The 19,836-nt window shown below is 46.6% G+C and overlaps 1 protein-coding gene across 11 annotated transcripts in view; it reads right to left on the minus strand.

Annotated features, from left to right (window-relative positions):
• The window catches only part of AKAP13 (A-kinase anchoring protein 13), a 206,158-nt gene continuing 186,322 nt past the window's right edge, over positions 1 to 19,836 (minus strand). For 10 of the 11 annotated variants that reach the window (XM_048317388.1, XM_048317383.1, XM_048317386.1 and 7 more), the window contains 14 exons: positions 19,435 to 19,560; positions 19,213 to 19,330; positions 18,467 to 18,715; positions 16,209 to 16,285; positions 14,686 to 14,867; positions 14,523 to 14,605; positions 14,006 to 14,185; positions 13,126 to 13,290; positions 10,979 to 11,049; positions 10,435 to 10,479; positions 9,232 to 9,282; positions 8,426 to 8,875; positions 6,381 to 6,693; positions 1 to 5,588 (listed from right to left, as the gene is read on the minus strand). In XM_048317388.1, coding sequence (XP_048173345.1) covers positions 5,539 to 5,588; positions 6,381 to 6,693; positions 8,426 to 8,875; positions 9,232 to 9,282; positions 10,435 to 10,479; positions 10,979 to 11,049; positions 13,126 to 13,290; positions 14,006 to 14,185; positions 14,523 to 14,605; positions 14,686 to 14,867; positions 16,209 to 16,285; positions 18,467 to 18,715; positions 19,213 to 19,330; positions 19,435 to 19,560 — 2,160 coding nt within the window. In that variant the 3' untranslated portion in view covers positions 1 to 5,538. The remainder of the gene's footprint in view (positions 5,589 to 6,380; positions 6,694 to 8,425; positions 8,876 to 9,231; positions 9,283 to 10,434; positions 10,480 to 10,978; positions 11,050 to 13,125; positions 13,291 to 14,005; positions 14,186 to 14,522; positions 14,606 to 14,685; positions 14,868 to 16,208; positions 16,286 to 18,466; positions 18,716 to 19,212; positions 19,331 to 19,434; positions 19,561 to 19,836) is intronic. The other variant, XM_048317384.1, reaches the window with a different exon arrangement.

Here is a 19,836-nt window from a genome sequence, read left to right on the forward strand (position 1 = left end):
TCAGACTTAAAATCAAATTTATTTAGAGGAAGAATGACTTTACAAGAGGTTGATACTGATAACTAAAAAGGAAGATAAATAAAAGCTTGTTACAAAACCTAATGGTTTCCGACAAGTTACAGAAGAACTGAAGAATTTTACAGTCAATAACCTGCTCACTTTTTACATAATTACAAATTAACATACAGCAATTAGGTTTTACCCTCTTCTTTAAAAATCTTTTTTTCCCAACTTTTATTCTTTACGGGTTCAACATGAAAATGCAAAGCTTTTTTTTTTTTTTTTCCTTTTTGTTTTTAATAAGAAACAAACGAAAAGCAGAGGTATATCAGGTTATTATAATACACCTCACTGTTCTGGGAATTACTCAAGTGCATTCCATATTAGTACAAAATAAACACCAGGCTAAACTTTAACCATAGGCGAACTGAACTGGACACAGATTTTTATTTCATTTTTTGAGTCAGTGTTCAATATTGATAAAGAAAATTGCAGAATTACTTTAGAGCATGGAAAGGATAGATACCTATAGACAGCTTAAATACATACAAAGCTCATAGCTGTATGCAAAGCAGTGATTGTTATCCTGTTCCCCCCTCCCCCGAAGCAATGGAAGCTGATTTATATTTGGGCAAAGCATCAGTGTCAGTGAAATGCATGTGGAAGGAAAGGGCACAGAGCCCTGGAAACGCAGGTGGGAAGAGAGCTGGCGTTACACTTCTCATCACTGAAGAGCACTAGGTGTAGTAGATTTGGCCAGTTCAGCTCGCCTATATTTAAAAATTAGCTGTATCACCAACGAAGAATTGTGGATTGCTGCCCCTTCTGACACATGAAGCAAGAGTTATGAGCAGCAGGGGAGGTTTTTTATTTAAAAGGGTGCCCTAGATCATGACAAATTCCCAAACCTGGCCAGCAGGCAGAAAAATTTCCAGAGTTCTGGTTAACAAGGAATGTTTTGTGGGATTTTAGCAGATACTCTCCTGTGTCCCCTGCCCAGTCCTCCCTTGCTCCATGCCATAGATATCCTAGACAGCTTCCTTGGGATTTGGCACCTGAAGAACCTCTTCTGACTAGGTGGCATGTGGAAGGACTGGAGTTGGGTGTTTCAGCAACAGCTGTGGGATTTCCTAGTGACTCAAGGAAGGTGCAAAGGTGGTCGGACTCTCTGGATGCAAATCCACACAAGCTGATGGCATTACTGAGTTGCCCAGCACTGTCACACCTCCAGAGGGAAGAGTCCACCCTCGGTGGGGGTGAGAGCTCCTGTCCCAGGAGGTGGGAGGTGTCCCAGTGGCCTGGACAGTAAATACCTTGGTGCATGGAAAGAGCCTCACTTATTTGGATGCATCCCCTCACATCTCCTTCGCTCTGAGTTTCTCCAAGGAAAAGGAAATGGAGGGAAAACCACTGGCAGGTTGCTTCCCTACCTGTGAGGAAGGTGATGGTGAAGTGGGCATGGGCTCTCCTGGGGGATATACCTGAGCCAGCAGAAGCCAGTTCTCTTGTCCTGCCACACAACCTACCTGCAGTAGGACTGTAGTCAGATTCGTACCCACTTTGGTCTAAAAATAATACAAAAAGCTTGGCCCTTCTTTCCCTCTTGGGGAAAAGCCAAACCACACCAGGAACACACCTACTTGCAGCTCTGATTTTGCTGGGGGGGGATACAGAGGGGAAAGCAATGGCAAAACTGATTGTCTGCAAATAACCATAATTAAAAGGGGCAAGACCAGTTCCATTTAAAGTGCTTTATGGCATCAAACTGACATCAAGTTATGTGTTGAGATGATCACTTCATTTAAAAAAATCTTAGGCCAACCCCACACAACTCCATTGAGTCTCCCACCCTTTGCTACAGCTACTCTCTGCTGCTGGGGATTCTGGCACCCCCAGCTAATACTGGCCACTTCTGTACTTGTCTGAGCCCACATCCTCACTTTCCCTGGACACTGAAACCCCTCCTGTTGGGCAGTGGCAAAGACCAGGCCAAGAAAAGCAAATCTGATTTCTGCCCGCCATGAAACACCAGCACAAACAGCTCCAAGAGCCCTCGCAGGATCCTCTTCTCCGTCCAACAACATGGGCTTCAAACAGATGGTTTTGAACCTATCCTGAGTCCCAGGAACCCAATGCAAAACAGGGTGGGTGGTTTGGGTGCTCCAAAAGGGATCAAGGGACTGACTCTGGGAACTAGACAGCAACGGGCTGGGCTGAAGAAGCAGCATGTTTTCTTTCAACAATTGCAGGATGGATGCCAGGCATGGAACTGGAGCAAATGCAATTTTAAGGCCAGGAAGAGGATGGGTTTTGCTGCTGTAAAGCTGGGACCATGCCCTAGCAGACAATGCTAGACAACCTTCAGGGATCAGAGCAGGAATCTGACTCTAGGAACCTATGCCAAGCCTTTCCAAAGAAAACCTGAGATGGGAAAAATAAAAGGCTAAAGAGATAAAAACAAGCCCTTACCTTCCTAAAGGTGAAAGGAGGAGGAAGCAGTGTGGGAGGAAAGGCTTCATTCCAAAAAAGTGAATCATACAGTAACAGACATCCTCCAGGGACAAAGGTCTGTCCACCAGAATTTAAGACACGAACAGCTTTGGTACACAGGATTTCTGGTCAGTGTATTTCTGACCCACACCCATGGTTTCTGTCAAGGAACTGGAGGGACCTTGGGAGATCACTTAGCCAATACTATTTGCACTTCAGGCATTGAATGCTCTTTTTGATTTGCACAGGCCAGGAGAGATGGTGAAGCCAGGAAGAGATTCAACCCTGCTGGCCTGGGTCACACATCTGCCTTTGGGTGCCCTTCTCAGAGCCGTGGGACATTGCTGTGTTGTGAATCTGGCATGTGCTGTGACTGGGGAAAAGACAGTGGGATAAACTGAAAAGCTCATAGTGGCAAAGGCTGTTCCAGGCTGAGGGGAACTCAGACCTACCAGTGCCCTGATCTCTGTTCACACAGCAGTAAATGAGCCACACACTGCTTTGGTTTCCAAAAATTTCAGCTTGGCACATTCGCGTTTGCAGATGTATAAACAGCAGGGCAGAAGTTACTTTCTGAAGTTGGTGGTTTTCTTACAAAAAAGGTAACACCACACCACCAGCACACCTCCTTCAGCTCCCCTCGGGTTCAGGAGAGCAACCAGACCCTCACATCACTGCAAGGCACTCCATGCTTTGCTTTTTCCTTTGCCTCCAAAGGGAATGAGAAAACCTAACCAAAAGTTAAAACAAGGAAACTAATTGACAGGAGGAGCCTTGTCTGAAGTCACTGTGTCTTTTTCCAGACTTTTTTTGGCTTGAAGATGCTCTGCCTTGAAGAAAGCTCTCAGCTGAAATTGTGTGACTTTGGGCATGGAATGAGCTGCAAAGCAGCACTGCCCAACCCCATGGTTTGTAGGAAACAGGGAGATGTGAACATTTGGTTTTACCAATCTTTTGGTAAGAAAACAAAACAAATAAACAAACCAAAAAAAAGGGGGGGGGGAAGAGAAAAAAAACTCCAAATCATTCCCCAAACAAAAGCAAAAGTAAAAAGAAATAAAAAAATAAAACCAAGTAAACTTTTTTTAAAAAACTCTTTCAGATAAAATGAAAGATAAATATTTTTGCAAGCCCTGCTTGCAATTAAGAACAAGCACCAAATAATATTAAAAAAAACCAAAACCTCAACCCTTTTTCCTTTCTTTTTTTTTCTCTTTTTCTTTTGAGTCTTAATAGTGTAGAGAGCTTCCAAAGCAAGCAGGGTTCCTGCACCAAGACAGCCCAGCCCAAGCATCCACCTCACCATCAATGCTGCTGATGCTCGTCAGCATTAACTCTGAAAACTGCTGCGGGTCACCAGCTCACGACAAGCCTGAGAGCAAACTGAAATCAAACAATAGTGCAAAAAGAGAAATGATTTGTTATTTCAAAGAAAACAAAAAAACCTGGTAGGAAAGGAAATGCACCTGACAGCTTCAAACTCTGAGCAAAACCTTGACCTATTTTGAAGCTGGTAACCATTTACAAATCCACTCGGGTAATTCTCCTGACAGGGATTGGAAAAAAGGTGATTTTTGAGAAAAGTGTGTCTTTTTGCATTTCTCCTCCCCCGCTGAACACATCCCTGTGTTCAACAACTGTACAGACACCCCACAGCTGGCACAGCAAGAGCTGCCCTCGGACCCTCCTGTTCTGCATGGACACTTCACCCCAGAGGCCAAAGGGACATGCTACGCTGGACTCCAGACCTGTCCCACAGGGGATTTGTCCATCAGAACCTTTTTCTCCCCAAAAATGGTTCCCAAGTGCCCAGTATTGCACAGCCATAGGGACAGGAGCCATCTCCTTGGAGCTCGCCCCGCTGCCCCGCAAGGTCTCACTGACCTGCTCAGACACTGCTGCTCTCACTCTGCCTCAGAAATGAGCAGGACAAGTGAGAAAATCCAGAGAAACAGAAGCCCAACAGTAGCACAAAAAGCAGGCTAAGAAGAATACAGAGAACAGAACAAAGATCCCTAAAAGCAGATTTTTAGCCATCCCTCCACTAAGTCATTAGGCTTATATGGGGATGTCAAATGCAACTGGAGAGCTCTATTCCAGCAAAAGGATAATCTTTACTTCGGGGATGGGAGGGAGTGAGCTGGAGCTCAAACAGATTGTGTAAAAAAATGTTGCTTACTGTTGTTCCCATTTGAACACTGTCTGTTCTGGCTCCCTGGGATTGCCTCACCAGCCTACCAAAATTCTCTTTTCTGCGCCGTTTTAAATATACCCAGTGATGTCCTGCTTGACTCTGAAAACAAAGTTTGACATTTAATTCCTCTGCCCTGCAGAAATAGCTCAGAATGATTTTAAATTTTATTTTTTTATCCTCTGGGTTGTTGCTTCTGAATGCTGTTACTGCTTCCTGGTGTAAGATACCCTTCTGAAACCAAACAGCCCCTATCCCACGAGCACAAAAGGGGTGTGCAGGTCACTCGGTTCCAGTCGGAGCAGTAAGGGCAAGATATTTAATATCTACACACTCCCTGAAAGTCATCAGGTATCATCTATCCCCACGGGTGGACCTGGGCTGTAGGGACTGTAAGCATATCCCAGTGGATACATAGATACATATATGTATATGTACAGTATATCTGTATATGCCAGTGTGTACGCACCATTTGTAGAGTCCTAATCTTTTGCTAAATGCTTGGTTTTGGTTCTTTTCCCCAGTACAGGGGAATTTGAAGGCACAGACCCCTTAAGGCTATATTTTCTCATCCTTTAGCAGTAAGAAGAGACAGACAACATCTATCCCAATCCGTTTGACCCCAGGTTTGCACAAGGAGATGGTCCTGTGAGCCATGCAGGCACAGCCTCTGCAGGGAGAATTCACCCGAAACCACAGGAGAGAGGCCCTTATCCACCACTTAGCAGACTTCAGAACACGTTTTATTTAAAACCTCCAGATGCTTGTCCAGCGCAGGCACCAGCCACGTGCTGTGTCACAGGCAGGGAGATGTCCACGGTGCCAATGCCACGAGTGACCACTGCAACAGTCCGTGCTCAGCAGAAGATCTCCTCACCCTCTGGAGGTGCTTCTGACGAGTGAGAATCTGCAGCACCCAAAAACAACAGGTGGGAATCACTACGGGAACATGGGGATACAGCAGGCAGAGTAAAATGCCTGGAGCCTCCAGGGGGTCCGTGTGCACAGAAACCCCGCTGTCTGCCAAATCCACATGGTTCCTTAAAAGATGTTCAGTTCCCTTATGAGCTACCATGAAATTATACCTTGTAATGGGTGAGATTTCCTGTGCACAAGCTGGAAAACATCAGTGAGCTAGCGTGAATGAAACCGGTCATCCGAGGGCATGTGATCAAATTTCATGTGGGTCAGAGGTTTGAGCTGCAGCTCTGAGTCCTAAGGGGATGCAGAACTACCAGACAAAAAAAACCTGCATGGTTTTTTTCCAAACAAGAGCTTGAGGGGAAGGGAAGGGCCACCAGAAGGCTTGTGGGTATCACTTCCAAATTACCACAGAGCTAAAGCAGACATCAGGAGCTGCAACAGCCAGGAGCATCCCAGCAGCAGCTCCTTCTGAAAGCACAGACACTGAAGCAGAACGTTTTCCTCCTTGAAGCAGAGAATCCAGCCCATGGGATAGGAAAGGGAAGAAGCAGAGTGTGTCCCTCTGACAACCCCAGGGGCTGCAGAACAGGCGGAAAAGCCCATGGAAAATCACTTCAAGCTGGGAACTCCACTCAGAACAGCTGGTCTTCCCCATCCCTGCGTCACCATCCTCATTTAAAGCCAGATTTTGTGGCTCCCACAAGTTTTATGGCTGAAGGAAAACAGCCAACTTACCAACCCTGAAAAAACACCTGTGAGCTCTCCTGACACTCACCAGACTGTTGGGAGCGATGTCCCCTGCCCTTTTTCTTCTTTTCCTTCTTCTCCTTTGGTTTGGCTAAACTGAAGAGGCGAGTAGGCATCTGGGTCTGTTCCTCAGCTGCCTTGTTAGTCTGGTTTGTTGTGCTAAGCAAATGGAAAGTGCTTTTCTCTTTGTGTGTCCTTGAAAGACTGTTCCTTTTGGGGGAGACAGACAGTTCTGCGTCAAAGTGCCCTTGTTTAGGAAGGGAAGGGCTCTTCTGTGTGGAGCATTCATCGATGCTGGACTGGGAGGAGACTCTTGCAAGTTTCTCATGTAGGTTTGATACCTAGAAAGGAAAAGTGTTTCCTGAAATAGGCTAGCACAGAACATGGATAGAAACAGTGTGTCCCAGACCACTCACAGAGGTTGTTCTTGTGAACATCCAGCCCATTCACCAGGTAAAACGTTGTCCCCATCCAGGCAAAGTAAAGAGAAAAGCCCTCTCTGTTCAAGATGAAGAAATGAGGCATACAAAGAGTAACACTCCACTATCTTTTGCTCCTACATGTACTATGCTATGTATCAACAAGCCAAGGGCAAATATTCTCTAAGATCTCAATAGCAAGACTCACCCTGCATCGTTTGCACACACAGATGGTGGCAGGAGGCCAAGGAGCAGCATGCCTCTTTGGGAATGAACGCCAGCACACAGCACGGGAGCACCATGTGTCAAAGGAAGCCTTCCCAAGCAAAAGATGAAAGCAAAAGCATTTTTCCTGATTTTTTTTTTCCTAATGGCTGTCTCAGGATGTAATTGAGCTTGCACATTCAAAGGGAAGATCAAAACAAGCCCAACAAAGCTCGACTGAACCCTCTATTAATAGCTCTGCAATGTCAGTCAGATACCTGCCTTGAGAAGGTGCTTCCTTCTCCTAAATCTCTTAGGCCCTGCAGGCATTTTACCTCTCAGCCTCTCCCACTGCATCCATGCCCCCTTGTCTACAAGTGCTTGGAGCTGGAACAGTTTCACTGTCTGCTTGGAAAACTTCTGGCTTGATCAGGGGCTGGGTGGGAGGGAGCAGGGCCTCCTCTGGTGATTAGCTTTTCAGAGCTCACTGCTCAGCTCCACAATTAGGCTGTTCAGGCACTCAAAATCATTTCCATTCTGCAATCCAACATTTATAAACTAATTCTGCTAAATCTCTAAGCAAATTACAGTCAGAATTAGTGAGTTATGAACAAACAAATGATCAACAGGCTTAAGGATTAAATTCAGCCCATGTTTTGCCAATGATGCTTACTCTCCTCCATCACACTGCTGCACAGTTGTAAAGAATTAAACCTTAGCTTGCTGAAAAATGCCCAAAGCAGGATCTGTGTGTGGGTTTTTCTTTGTGGTCGTGAGCAGTCAGACACCAGAAGCCTCTTCCAGCAGAGCTGGGGACTTCTGCTCACTGAGCCACAACTGGACTGCAGGTGCTCTTTTCAGGACAAGGGCAATGCCATCTCTTTTCTGGATATGGAGAATGCTTTTGGAGATGGATGTCAGCATGCAAACAGCCTTGCCCTGCAGTTATCAGCCTCACAGGTGATTTTTGTGACAGCTGGAGGCTGCAGGTTACCCACAACGCTCAGGTTGTGTCTGACAAGGATGTCTCCTCTGCCTGACCACCCCCCAGAGCTCTCGTGGGGTGAAGGCCAACATCAGGCAGGGTCAACCTCCTGGGATTGCCTAGGGCATCTTCCCTGGGAGCCTGCCACCTCCTCTCTACCATCCCACAACACACAGCCAGGGACGTGGGCAGAGCTCAGGCTGCCCAGCACTGGCCAGGCACCCCCAATACACCATGAAGCACCAACACTGGCAGTGCCTCAGCAGCTCCAGAGGTGCAAAAAATGCAGCACTGCACATCACATGCAAGGGAAGAGCCAGTTTTAAATACCAGGCCCCACATGTCTTGGGCTGGGCTTCCACCAGCTGTGTGCCCTGTGAGGGGCACGCAGTTCACCCAGGGGTTGGCTGGGAGCTCCCTGCAGGGACCAGCTTCCCTGGGAGCCTGGCTGTTGGCATAATTTACCTGGTTGTGGTCAGACTCCTGCCGCATTTGAGCAAATCGCTCCACGTCCTGCTTGAGCTGCACCTTCTCCCTCTCCAGCTGCTTCTGCGCCGTGCGGAGCCTCTCCAGGTCGAGCTGGTAGGCCGCCTTCTTCACCTGCAGCTCCTCCCGCTCCCGCTCCAGCTCCTGCCTCAGCCTCTGCACCTGCTCCTCGCGCTGGGCCAGCTGGGCCTCCTGCTCTGCCAGCTCCTTCTCCCGGACTTCCCACTCCTTCTCCCTCCTCCGCCTCTCCTCCTGGTGCTGTGTCTGCTGCTTCTTCAGGTTGGCCAACTCCTGGCGCTGCTTCTCCAGGTTGCGCTGCTTCTCCTGCTCCAGCAGCGAGTTGGGCCGGAAGAAGCTTCGGCTCAGAGCCCTCTCGCTCAGAGCCAGCTTCTGGTCCTCGATGTAGGTGTCCTGCTGCAGCACCACACCCTGGAAGAGAGGAGACAGAAATCACTGCAGCATCCTCTCTGTGGGAAGAGGCCCATCCCTGAAAAACTCAGGGTGCTGTACTGAACCCCTTCTTCTCCCACCACACTTGCAGCCCAGCACTGCTGCCTGGCAGCTGGGTTACCAGAGCATGCTGGCAAAGCATCTCCCCCAGCAGCTTCCCAAATTCAGGCCAGCACTGGTTCTCTAAGGCAGCAGGTCACTCCCACAGCCTGTAAGCTGGCCGTGGAGTGTTCAGCCATGCAGGGATGTGACAGGAGAAGGGGAGACAAGGGGCAAAGCACGACTGGCAGCTCAGGCAAGCAGTGTGTGGGGGCAGGGTGAAGGGCTAAGCCTACCTGCAAAGCACTGAGCAGCTTATGGAGGCTGGTAATGGTTTGGAGGACCTGCTGCGAGAAAACAGAAGCACTGCTGTTAGATCTCACCGAGTGCTGGGTACGTGGACAGCACCCTCTCTTGTTCTGTGTCCCACCAGTGGGTCTGACAAACTGCACAGCCATCCCTCTGCACCCTGCTTTTCCTCACTCTTCCCTTGCAATGACTGCATCACCCCCCAGTACACCAGTACATCCCTTGGACATCTTCCAGAAGTCATCATCTTCCTCCCTTCCCTAGCTGTCAGTGCAGCAGAGGAAGGAACATCTGCAGAGGTACCTCATGGCACACAGCTCATGGGAAGTCCTGAGTTGCCTCTGCAAACCATTTCCCAAAGCATCAGCTTGCTCAAGAACAAGCAGAATAATTGGGATGAAGCCCAGAAGTTCACTTAAAAATTTCAGGGAAAATATTCCAAGGGGCGAAAAAAATAAGCAATCTTAAAATAGATGTGGACTATTTGTACCCTTCTCCCCCCAGCTGACCCATACAAGTCCCACTGCCACCAGGCAGAAAAGCTGCACTACAGCAGGCACACAAGTGCAGCAGGTGTGTTCCTGAAGGCTTTCTGAAAATACAGAAATGCAAAGACCTCGTGCATCAATACAGAGCAAGCTACTTTGGAGTGATGTCGTATCCCTAAATTTAGCCTAGCTAAAAATTTCTCTGAATCTCTCATATCCTACAATTAATTTTAAGAAGAATAAAAAGCACTTCAGTATTTGCAGTAGTGGAGTGATAGCCAGTATTAAGAGAACTGCTTCTCATTTTGTCATTAATGCTAATTGGGAGTTATGAATGTGTATCAAAGGGAGAATAGACATCTAATTGCCCCAATTCACTGCACCTGCAACATGAAATTAAACTCTCTCTGTCTGCAGATGCACAATAAATACAGCCTTGTGCATCCTGGTGGTAATTAACCCTTGCTGCCTATAATCAGCACGTATCATCTTGCTGGCAAGCAGATGACAATCAGTGAATTCCCCGTCTAAACATCCAAGGTTAAACAAACAGATGACACAGTGGGTTCAGCTTAATGTAGTTAAAAGTCTTGATGTGCTTCAGCAAATTAAATGTGTTTTCTTCTACATTATCACCTATAGAGACAAATTCTCTAGCTACTTAAATGAAGGAAACAGCTGAGCAATGGAATCAATTCTTACCTCGTTATTCCTTTTCAGCATGAACATCAAATTAGCATTTCCACCCTATGACAAGATCACAAATTTAATATGAGGACAATGAAAAATCCCAGTAAATGTCTTCTGAAGCTGAACTAATGACATATCCATTAAACACTCCCCTCCACCTTCCATTTTGGGAGAATTCATGCATTTTTTTAGGCTCCTTAGAATCATATACAATGAAGTGTTAATTAGGTATTATTTTGCAGTTATGTGATGCATTGATCCCCAGAAAGAAAAGATGCAAGGTTGTAGCTGACCTCATCATTTCAATAACAATGCATAATGAAACATATGCTTTGGCTGACGCACAGACAGATGGTAGCTAACCTGTGCCACTAAGGAGCACAACTGATTCGCAGTGGTTTTCAAGAAGGTGGTTTTGGCCGCATATTTCACGTCTTATTTTTAACTTATTAGGATGTATCTAATTGTCAAGAAATTTTCAGGCATTTTTCAAAGCTAGAACTATCACTCCTGGAATCTGAATTCAGTGGTAGCAGATGCACAAACTAAGCTGTACCTTCTTTAAAATGCTGTCTGACTCTGTTCTCCGAAGGTCCTGAGCATCGTCGCCTTCATCTTTCGCTCCACCTAAAGGAAGAACCCAGCATTGACATTAGTTATTCAACATTTTAAGGCAGAGATGAACTTGCTAAAGTCTGAGAAATTTAATACAGGAAACTCACCATGTTCCACAAAAGCGGACACAGAGCTCTTGACATTTTAACTAAAAGCATTTGAGCCCTAAATATACGGAACACGTCAGCACTACCAGAAAAAGTGGATGTGAATTTAGATTAGGATTGACTTTGGTTTCAGAGAATGTGCTGATAAATTCGGCACACTGCTATTAACTGGTGCTCTGTCTAGCCCCTGCACTGCTGTCTGCTACCACAGAATACTTGCTGAGAAGACATGAGGCAGCATAAGAGCAGATGGAGGACGATAAGAGAATCATATCAGGGTATATTATTGCAGGTATAGTTTCAATGCCTCTCTTGTGCAAGTTAATTTACATCTGGGTCAGATACTGCTGTGCAACACCCTGTGTAATTCTATGCTAACAATTTATCATTAACCTTAGCTATCAGATACCTGGATCTTCAAAGGGACACTGGGCTTCTCTTTCTAACTTGCCCCCGGATGGCTCATATCAGTGCTCCCGAGCAGGACTGAACTGACCTGTGAGGACAGGAGGGCTCTGACCCTCCCCCTGTGCTGCCCTTCTGCTCAAAAGGAGTCACACAGACCTTCCATCCTCGAGCTCTTGCCAAGACTCTTGTACTCCCCTTGCCAGCTGAGATGCAGTCCATGGGGAAAACCCACACTGGCAGTGGCAACCTTCCTTCTCCCACTCTTAAAGACAAACAACTTTACATACACCTGATTCTGCAGCAGCATGAAGGACATCTGGTGCAAAGGCCCTCTCCTCCCCCCACCCCTGAGGCTGGCTCTGCTATTAGAGGCTGATCCTCCAGTCCTCCTAACAGACCTGCTCTCCTGCGCCACGTCCTGGGACCTTCCACCTCTCTGCAGGAGGAAACTCCTCCCTTCTGCTTTGCTGGAGGGGAGAATGAAGGGGTGTCAGGTTATAAGCCTTGCCCAAGGTTTCACAGGTTGTGAACAGAAGAACTGAAGATGAATGCCAGGTTTCATACCTCCTGGGCAGAACAAATAGGCCCTGCATTCTTATCCCAGAATATTCCAAGACCCTAAAACTACTGAATTAGAATCTAATTCATAAGAGGCTATTTCTACAGAAAACTTAGATCTGGGCAACAGCCTGAGGTTGTCCCATTCATCATTGCAACAGAGAGAGGCACAACCCTCAACAAACCCCTCCAGTGTGAGTATATTTGTCATCATGATGACAAGGCCTGTGGAGGGCTTTGCAGCTCTCCAACAGAGCTGGGAAAGCCTCTACATAGTTCTCATGTCTGACTGTCTGGAGCTAACACTGCTCCTTTAATGCAGGAGGTCAGACGAGGTCCAATGATCCCAGTGCTGAGACAGACACTAGCACAGCAAAACTGGTTGTATTGGGAGTGTGAGCGAGACCACAGAGAAAGGAATTTGAGGACAAGGAAGTTTCTGATGACTAGAGCAAAGAAAGAGGGCATTGGGAAGCAGCCAACTATGCAGCTGAAATAAGTAGTCACGCATTTCTTTGGGAGAGACCTAATTGCAGGAATAATACATGCAGATGTAGGTGCAACACAAATGCATAGAGAGCAGAGACAGGGGAGAAGGTGTTTGATTCAGCAATATCCACATCCATTTGTAAATGCAACAGCATCAGGCTCCTGCTGAGAAGAAAAGTGTAGAACAAAGAACAGAGCTGTAGATTTTACAATAATAACATGAAGAAAGTAATTTATTGAGAAGCCAAATGCTTTTATGTGGCATGTAAGTAAAATAGCAAGTATAACTTAGAGCACAGAGAGGAGTGCAGAGTTCAGATGTTTAACCCTTATGTGGCCACAGGTTCTCAGCTAACATCACTCCACCTGTACACAGGTTTTTTTCCTAATCTGTGATTTAATCTATCAACTATTGTTGGAGAGGAGTTGTGAAACCCAAACCACCAGCTGAAGTCCTTCTGAAGCAAGAGGATATGATGACATGTATTATTAACAAATTCTGATGTGCACACACAGAACTACTCACCCTTGGAGGCGTTCATCTGATGACTGTCAAATCCTCCAAAAGTTTCTGCCCTTCTAGGGAGTGAGATGGGGCCAACTCCTCCCTCCTGATCCATGGCAGTGCTGCTGACCTGCTGTCCAAGAGCAGTGCCCAGGCTCCTGTTCACCAGGTCTTGCAGCAGTTCAACTGAGAAAAAGCAATGATGTCTCTGTTAAAGCCCACCGCAGGTTTCTGAGCTATTTTCATCCCTGCCTGAACTCGGGTTAGAAATTCTTTGCTGTACAAAGAATCTAGGTTTCTGTGACAATGATATGAACAGTACACACTGCCCCTGCAAAAACTCAGTCTGTCTCACCACTAAATCCAACTCTTGGAGCTCTGCACAAGCTTACACCTCCCTCTCTTCCTCCAGGCAACTCCAATGTGCTCTGGCAATGGCATTTAATAGTTTTTAACCTCTCCAAAGATCATACTGGAAAGTTGCCTGAGTTTCCACCTACCCTTGCCTTTGTCAACAGAACTGCTTGTCCCTTGCAGGCACCACAAGCGCCTGCTGGAACCCAAGCCCCACCCTCACATCTTGCTGAGATTGAAGCACAGCAAAAGCCTGGATGGTCCAAATTTCAGACAAGGATAAATCCCATGCTGCTCCTGACCCCAAAGCAGGTTCAATGCATGGTTTTCTTTGTGCTGACTTTTCTGCCCTCTTTCGACACCCCCCAATATCTGGCTCCTTTCCTGATCCTCATGACCTGTCCCTGAGACAATATCAGGAATAGCAGTTTCTCCTTATCTTGTTATTCTGACAAAGAGAAGATGTCCCCTGCAGAACTGGTGCTTGAGAACTGAAGTTGAAGGGTCTGTTGGTTAATGTAATTTATGTGTCACCTGACTGGCTCACCTTCATTTATTGCAGTTTTCATGATGGCCTCTCCTTTTGGAGCCTCTTCTGTGTTGGCTCTGAAGAGCAGCCTGGAGCCTGGCATCTCCTCCTGCACAGAACTGTCTGCCATGTCCCGGAAGATCTTCGTCTTCTCCTCCAGCAAGATCAGGATCTGTTTATCCTTCTGCTGAAGTTGTTCTGTGGGGGTGAATGGAAAATAGGGATGAAGACAGAAAATAAAAGCTTTGGCAAGGAAACTTGAGCGATTCCTGAGATATTGGCCCCATCTAGTGGAGCCTGACAATATGTGCTGGGTTTGGCAGCATGACAGTGCCCTGGGCAATCCGGCACAGCAGCGGCACCCAGCAGGCTCAGAAAATAAATAATGCAAGGAAGGTGAGCTGCAAACCAGGACTACAGTTATTTGCTGGATGCAGGATTGAAAAAAGTCACTGTTCGATCATGAAACCCAACCCAAACACTCCCTTACATTTTTCCACATCCGTTCCCCAGCTCTGTTCCAGGAAGATTTTACCTTTCAGTCCTCTCACTTTCGCATCAGACAATTTCTTTTCAAACTCAGACTCACAAGGGACTCCTTCATCTTCATCTCTATCCCTGGACAGGAGACACGGCTCAATTACTACAGGAACACACCCAGTGCACCCCTGCCTCACAAGAACAGCTGGGTGTCTTACATGGTGTTCATGGTGTCCTGAATGATCTGTATCCAGCCATTACGCTCTTCTTTGGAGCTGGCATGGACTTCCACCATTTCGGGATCTTTTCCACCCATGCTGATCAGGAACAAACCCTTCTCTTCATGAGCCACTTCTCGTACAATCAGCTTCTTCAGAGAGATCACAGTGGATTTCTGGTCCTTCAGATGGAATGAAATGGGTGAGAAGGGTGACCGATGCTAGCTCCCAGATTCAAACTAGCATTGAAAAGGTCCCCAATAAACCATAGTGCTACATCTCTCAGGTTGTAAACATTTTCTGAACCTACTGGCTAACTAAAAAACCCAAATAATTTCAATGGGGTCAAACAAAAGGGAAGGCTCTGCTTTCCTCCAACACCTCTGTAGGAAAAGCAATTTCACCTCACTCCCTTTCAAGAAAGAATTCATTTCAAATTGACTTTGTGGCTTTGTAAACTGTACCATATTTTGCTCTGAACCCATTTCCTGCTGCCCACACTCTCCCTGTCATTAATATCACAGCTCCTTGCACTTGGTGCAGCTTGCTAGCCTGCTTCACACTCAGTATCTTCACCACCTCTCTCCAGGATAGAGTAACACCTTGTTTTCAAATCCCACAAAACCTCTGCTGTTCTCAGAAGCTCACAGCTGACTCCTATGTGAGAATTCATGTGCGAGATGATGTTCACTATGTGCTATGGTCTCTGTGCCATCAGCCTGCTGGGTTACAACGTCCCCAGGCTGCTCTGTCATCTGCACACGAGTCAGCCCCTTTGTGCATTGTACCACATGCTACAGCTGTGGTGATCTGGTTCACTAGCAGGACTTGTATGCAAATCAGCTTCCCCTGTGCAGGGCACTGAGCCCGTGCAGAGGGTTGCTGGAACTGGAATAACAAATTATCAGCTTTCAAAATGCTCAAAGAGTGGAAAGGTCACAAGGTTTAGCCAGTCTAGACCATGCCTGGAAGGTACAGCCCAGCAGACTCCAGGTTTTCTTTAGCAGGTCAGTGTGCCCAGCTGTTTTCAGGCACCTACCCTCAAACCTAATGTTTTTGCTCCTGCACATTACAAATGTATTTCTCTAACATTTCTTTTCAAGCTGTTCTGTTGGATTTACTGCCCTGGCATTTCACCTCACTGTTCCCCCCCAGCAGCTCCCAACGTATTCAGACATTTCCTTCTGCTGAGGTTTACTTTTACAATGCTTGCATTATGCCCTTCGCCCCCTCCCACCTCAGTCACTGCTCCAGTGTGCACAAATTGCAATGCACAAGTGTTTCGAGTGACAGGCAGGTTTTCAAGGCCAATTATCAGCTGTGCCAAGGAGCTGCAGGAAGGGGAGGTGGGGCATGAAGACATGTTTTCCTATCAAAAAGAACGGAGTCTGCTCAGCAAACAAAAATGTTCCGAGCAAGAAAATTAAGTTGTTTAGCAGGCAACGGCTGGCTTTGCTGCACAGCACAACATCACGGGTCTCTTATAGAGAAAAAGCAAGAAGGAAAGAAGGTTGAAGCCTTACCAGTGAGGCAAAGACGTACTTCTGGTCTTTCTCCTGAAGGAACACGAGCGTGTCAGAGAGGAGAACAGCCTGGACTTCTGCAAAAGAAGAAGCACACCAGTGGAGTATAACCACACAACCCACCCCAGAACAGATGTAATTCTTGTAGTAACACCAGTGTTGGGGAGCAGCAGGGCTGGTTCTGCAAATCCTGGAAGCAGGATCAACCTCCAGTTAGCAGGAGGAGCAAGGGCAGTTCCTGGAGGTGCCAGGTCAGGTTAGCTCTGAACCAGCTTTGCATTAAGCAGGACACATCAGCTCCAGGGCACGATGCAAGATTTGTTCTCATCCATCAGAGCAGGGGTGCTCCTCTCCAGCCACATGCTCACTACCAGTTAAGACGTGGGCGTAACAGTGAAAGCCAGAGACATTTATTCAATAGAAGCTCTGTTTTCTCAAACAATCAATATTTTTGCCCTCAAGCAAAATATCTGCACAGGAAGTTTTGGGTTTTATGGTTCTCTTGATGAGTGGCTTGCAGGGTGTAAATTATCGTGCAATAACAACATTTGTCAGCTACAGTTTCTTTCCCAGGAAATACTGACTTCAGGAGCCACCAGTAATTCTGCTCTCAGACAAACACAGCTCCAAGGGGAGCCTGCGTGAGACACAGGACCTGGCTTTCTTTCACAGGAGAAGGAAACGCAACCTCAAGCCAACAGAAGATTTTAAATCAGTCTTTTCCCAGAGTACATGTAGAGCCTTCCAAGTCTCCTAATAACATATCATAAAGTTGCACAGCAACTACCAAGTGTAATGCCCCACCCAGACCCCTCGGTACAAAGAGGTTTTGTGTAATATACTTGGGAAATCTTGTGACAGAAAGGAAGTAAACCAAAAACTTAAACCATCCCATGGGTAAATCCTTCCAGTCTGTTTTGGGAAGACAGAATCCATTCCAGATAAAAGAACTACTAAACTTTAAGCAAAGCTGCAAAATGAAATCCAGGCTCGGGGAGGTTTGAAAAGGTGGCATTTGACTCCCTTTTCTCTGTTCCATGCACTTTGTGAGAGGGGAAATACTAAAACGCTTTAAACGAAAGTTTATCCTATAATTTTCAGTGCTCCATTTCAAATACCACAAAATAACCTGAATATGTGAACTATCTACTCTGTCCCTGGGTCTCCAGCCTGCCTGCAGGGCCTACCCTCACTGGGAGTTTGCACTACAGACATGTTTGCGCATTTCTATGACTAAGAAAGGCAAATGGAGCCTGTGCTTATCACGATTTCACAACAGCACCAGAACTTGCTTCATCCACCATCTAAAGGCAGTAGTAGTCTCGGGTGCCTAGAAATCATCTGTAAACTTCCTGCTTCAAAAACCTCAAAATAAATCATACCCCATTTGGAATTCCATGTTATCACCACCTCCCTGCACAGCACGGCATCAGGCTCCCAGGCCCCATTCGTGCCCACAGACCGTAATTTAATCAGCTAATGCTGCAGGGAGGAGGGGAAGCCCAGCCTTCCTGCCAAGCCTGAGGCACAGCCCTGTCTGCTCTTACTGCTACTGTGGTCCCAGCTGAAGGATTCCTTGGGAGATTTAGTGTTTAATTCAGTGGAGAACTTCAGTGCACAGCACCTCAAAAAAACTTCTTCCACCTGATAACAAACCAAAAGCAACTCAAGGAAACACTGACCCAATAAGAGGCAGCTGCAGGGACACCAGAGCCTCTTCTGAACAGTTTGTGTCAACAGCTCTAAAGGTTCAAGAGCAACAAATGCCTCAGACATCTCCCTGGATCCCAGTGAAACTGGGATGGCACTGCTGCAGCCGTGCTGCAGCCCTTGGGGTGAAGGAAGGGCCTGGGAAGCTGAGGCTGGGTTCCAGATTTAGCCAGAACAATTCCTGGAACTGTGGCACAGGCACGGAGATCTGACTCTGTGCTCTTGGCAACTGCAGCCCCATCGTGTCCTCCTGGCCCAGAGCATCCCACAGCAACTCTGCTCCTTGGCTGACACACTGAAGTGTCACTGCCACCAGAGCCTTTAGCAGGCACACAGCCACCAGGAGGAAAAGCAGCGATCTATTGCCCCAGAACCCACACAAGGAATTGGAAATGCAATGGGGGAGCAGGGGTACAGCAAGGGAAAGCGGTCACAATCTGTCAAAGCAGAAGAATAAATAAAGGGTGGAGGCACCAATCTGAGGACTAATCCTGCACCCAGAGAGGGTGAGCTGCTTCCTTCCATAGCAGAAGGCAGGACAGTCTTACCTTTTAACCGGCCAGCTGCGTTCTTTAGTGAAACAGGCCCATCTCGGATGAGTTTCCGATGCCTCAAATCCTCTCTTGCAAACATCTGGCCACTCTTCATCCTCATGATGGACTTGCTGTCCGTCCGGTTGTAAATCTCCCCAAGACGCATTTTCTTTTCATAATTGCTGACTTTGCTATTGACTGCAGCAATCACATCTTTAATGAGGTTTAATGACTGAGTCAAGTCTTCATGCTCCACTTCATTTTCTTTAAAAAAGAAACAGAAACATCTTGATTTGACTTTGTGCAGTCTGGCTTCCCAATTTTACTTCCTTCCTTCCTTCCTCTTCTCCCAAGTTCCCACATTATAACTTTTTAATACTTAAATGAGACATTTTTCCCCATTAAAGAGTTTCATAAGAGCTTTTACATATACATGGTTGAGGCTGGGGAATATTCCAATATACTTTGTATATGAGACAGTATAGATCAAATGCACAAATTAGACACATATTTTAGCCATTAGCAAAAAAAGCAAACCCGGAGACTTTGGAGCCTAGGCATGTTGCTCCATAATTAGCTAAATCAAGGTACCTAAACAACTAATCCTAAATGGAGGTATGGAACTGAGTGATCTCGTTGCAGTGGTGTGAGACAACAATGGCTCGATTAGCTGGTAATAAAATCTGCTTCAGCTGTAAAGGATCCAAAAAATTCACACTGGACAAAAAACACGTGCTTAGAATAGAGGAACTGGTTCCTACCTTTGGTGTACTGCAGTATCCTTTGTAAAAGGACCGGGTACTTTGTGATTCTCTGTGTTACCAGCAAGATACATTCAGGGATCCCAAGACGCCTCACCAGGGAGCTGCTCATTTTTTTCTAAGGAACAAAGATGAAAATTTCAGTTCTGCAGCAAAACACTCCCCAGAGTGCAGAAAGGACATGCTTTTTCCATCGGCTACGTCTGTTCTGCCAGGTCCTACCTTGACAAATGCCTGAAAGCGCTTGTCCTTTGAGTAGAGATCTTTGAAGTAATTGACAGCCTCGTTGTGATGCCCGCAGAATTTGCCGTATGTTTTCTTCATTCGCTCAGCGTTCTCCCCAGAAAACTGCAAGGAATGGGACACACAGCTCCAACCTGCACTGAGCTCCTGGGGTGACATCCCAGCAGTGCCTGCCAGGCTCTCAGAAGAACTTGATCAAATCAAATTAGTCCAAAGCATCCTCAACCATGCAAGCAGATGTCTAGAAAGTAAAGAGCTGATTTTGGGACTTCACTGAGCTCACACCTACAGCAAAATTTGGGATTCCACTCACAGGGCTTAAAAGCCAACCACAAAAAAATTCAAGACAGACAAAAAGAAGACAGAAGCTGTGGATAAAGA

This window comes from Corvus hawaiiensis, chromosome 13, assembly GCF_020740725.1.
Source record: "Corvus hawaiiensis isolate bCorHaw1 chromosome 13, bCorHaw1.pri.cur, whole genome shotgun sequence".
NCBI lineage: Eukaryota > Metazoa > Chordata > Aves > Passeriformes > Corvidae > Corvus > Corvus hawaiiensis.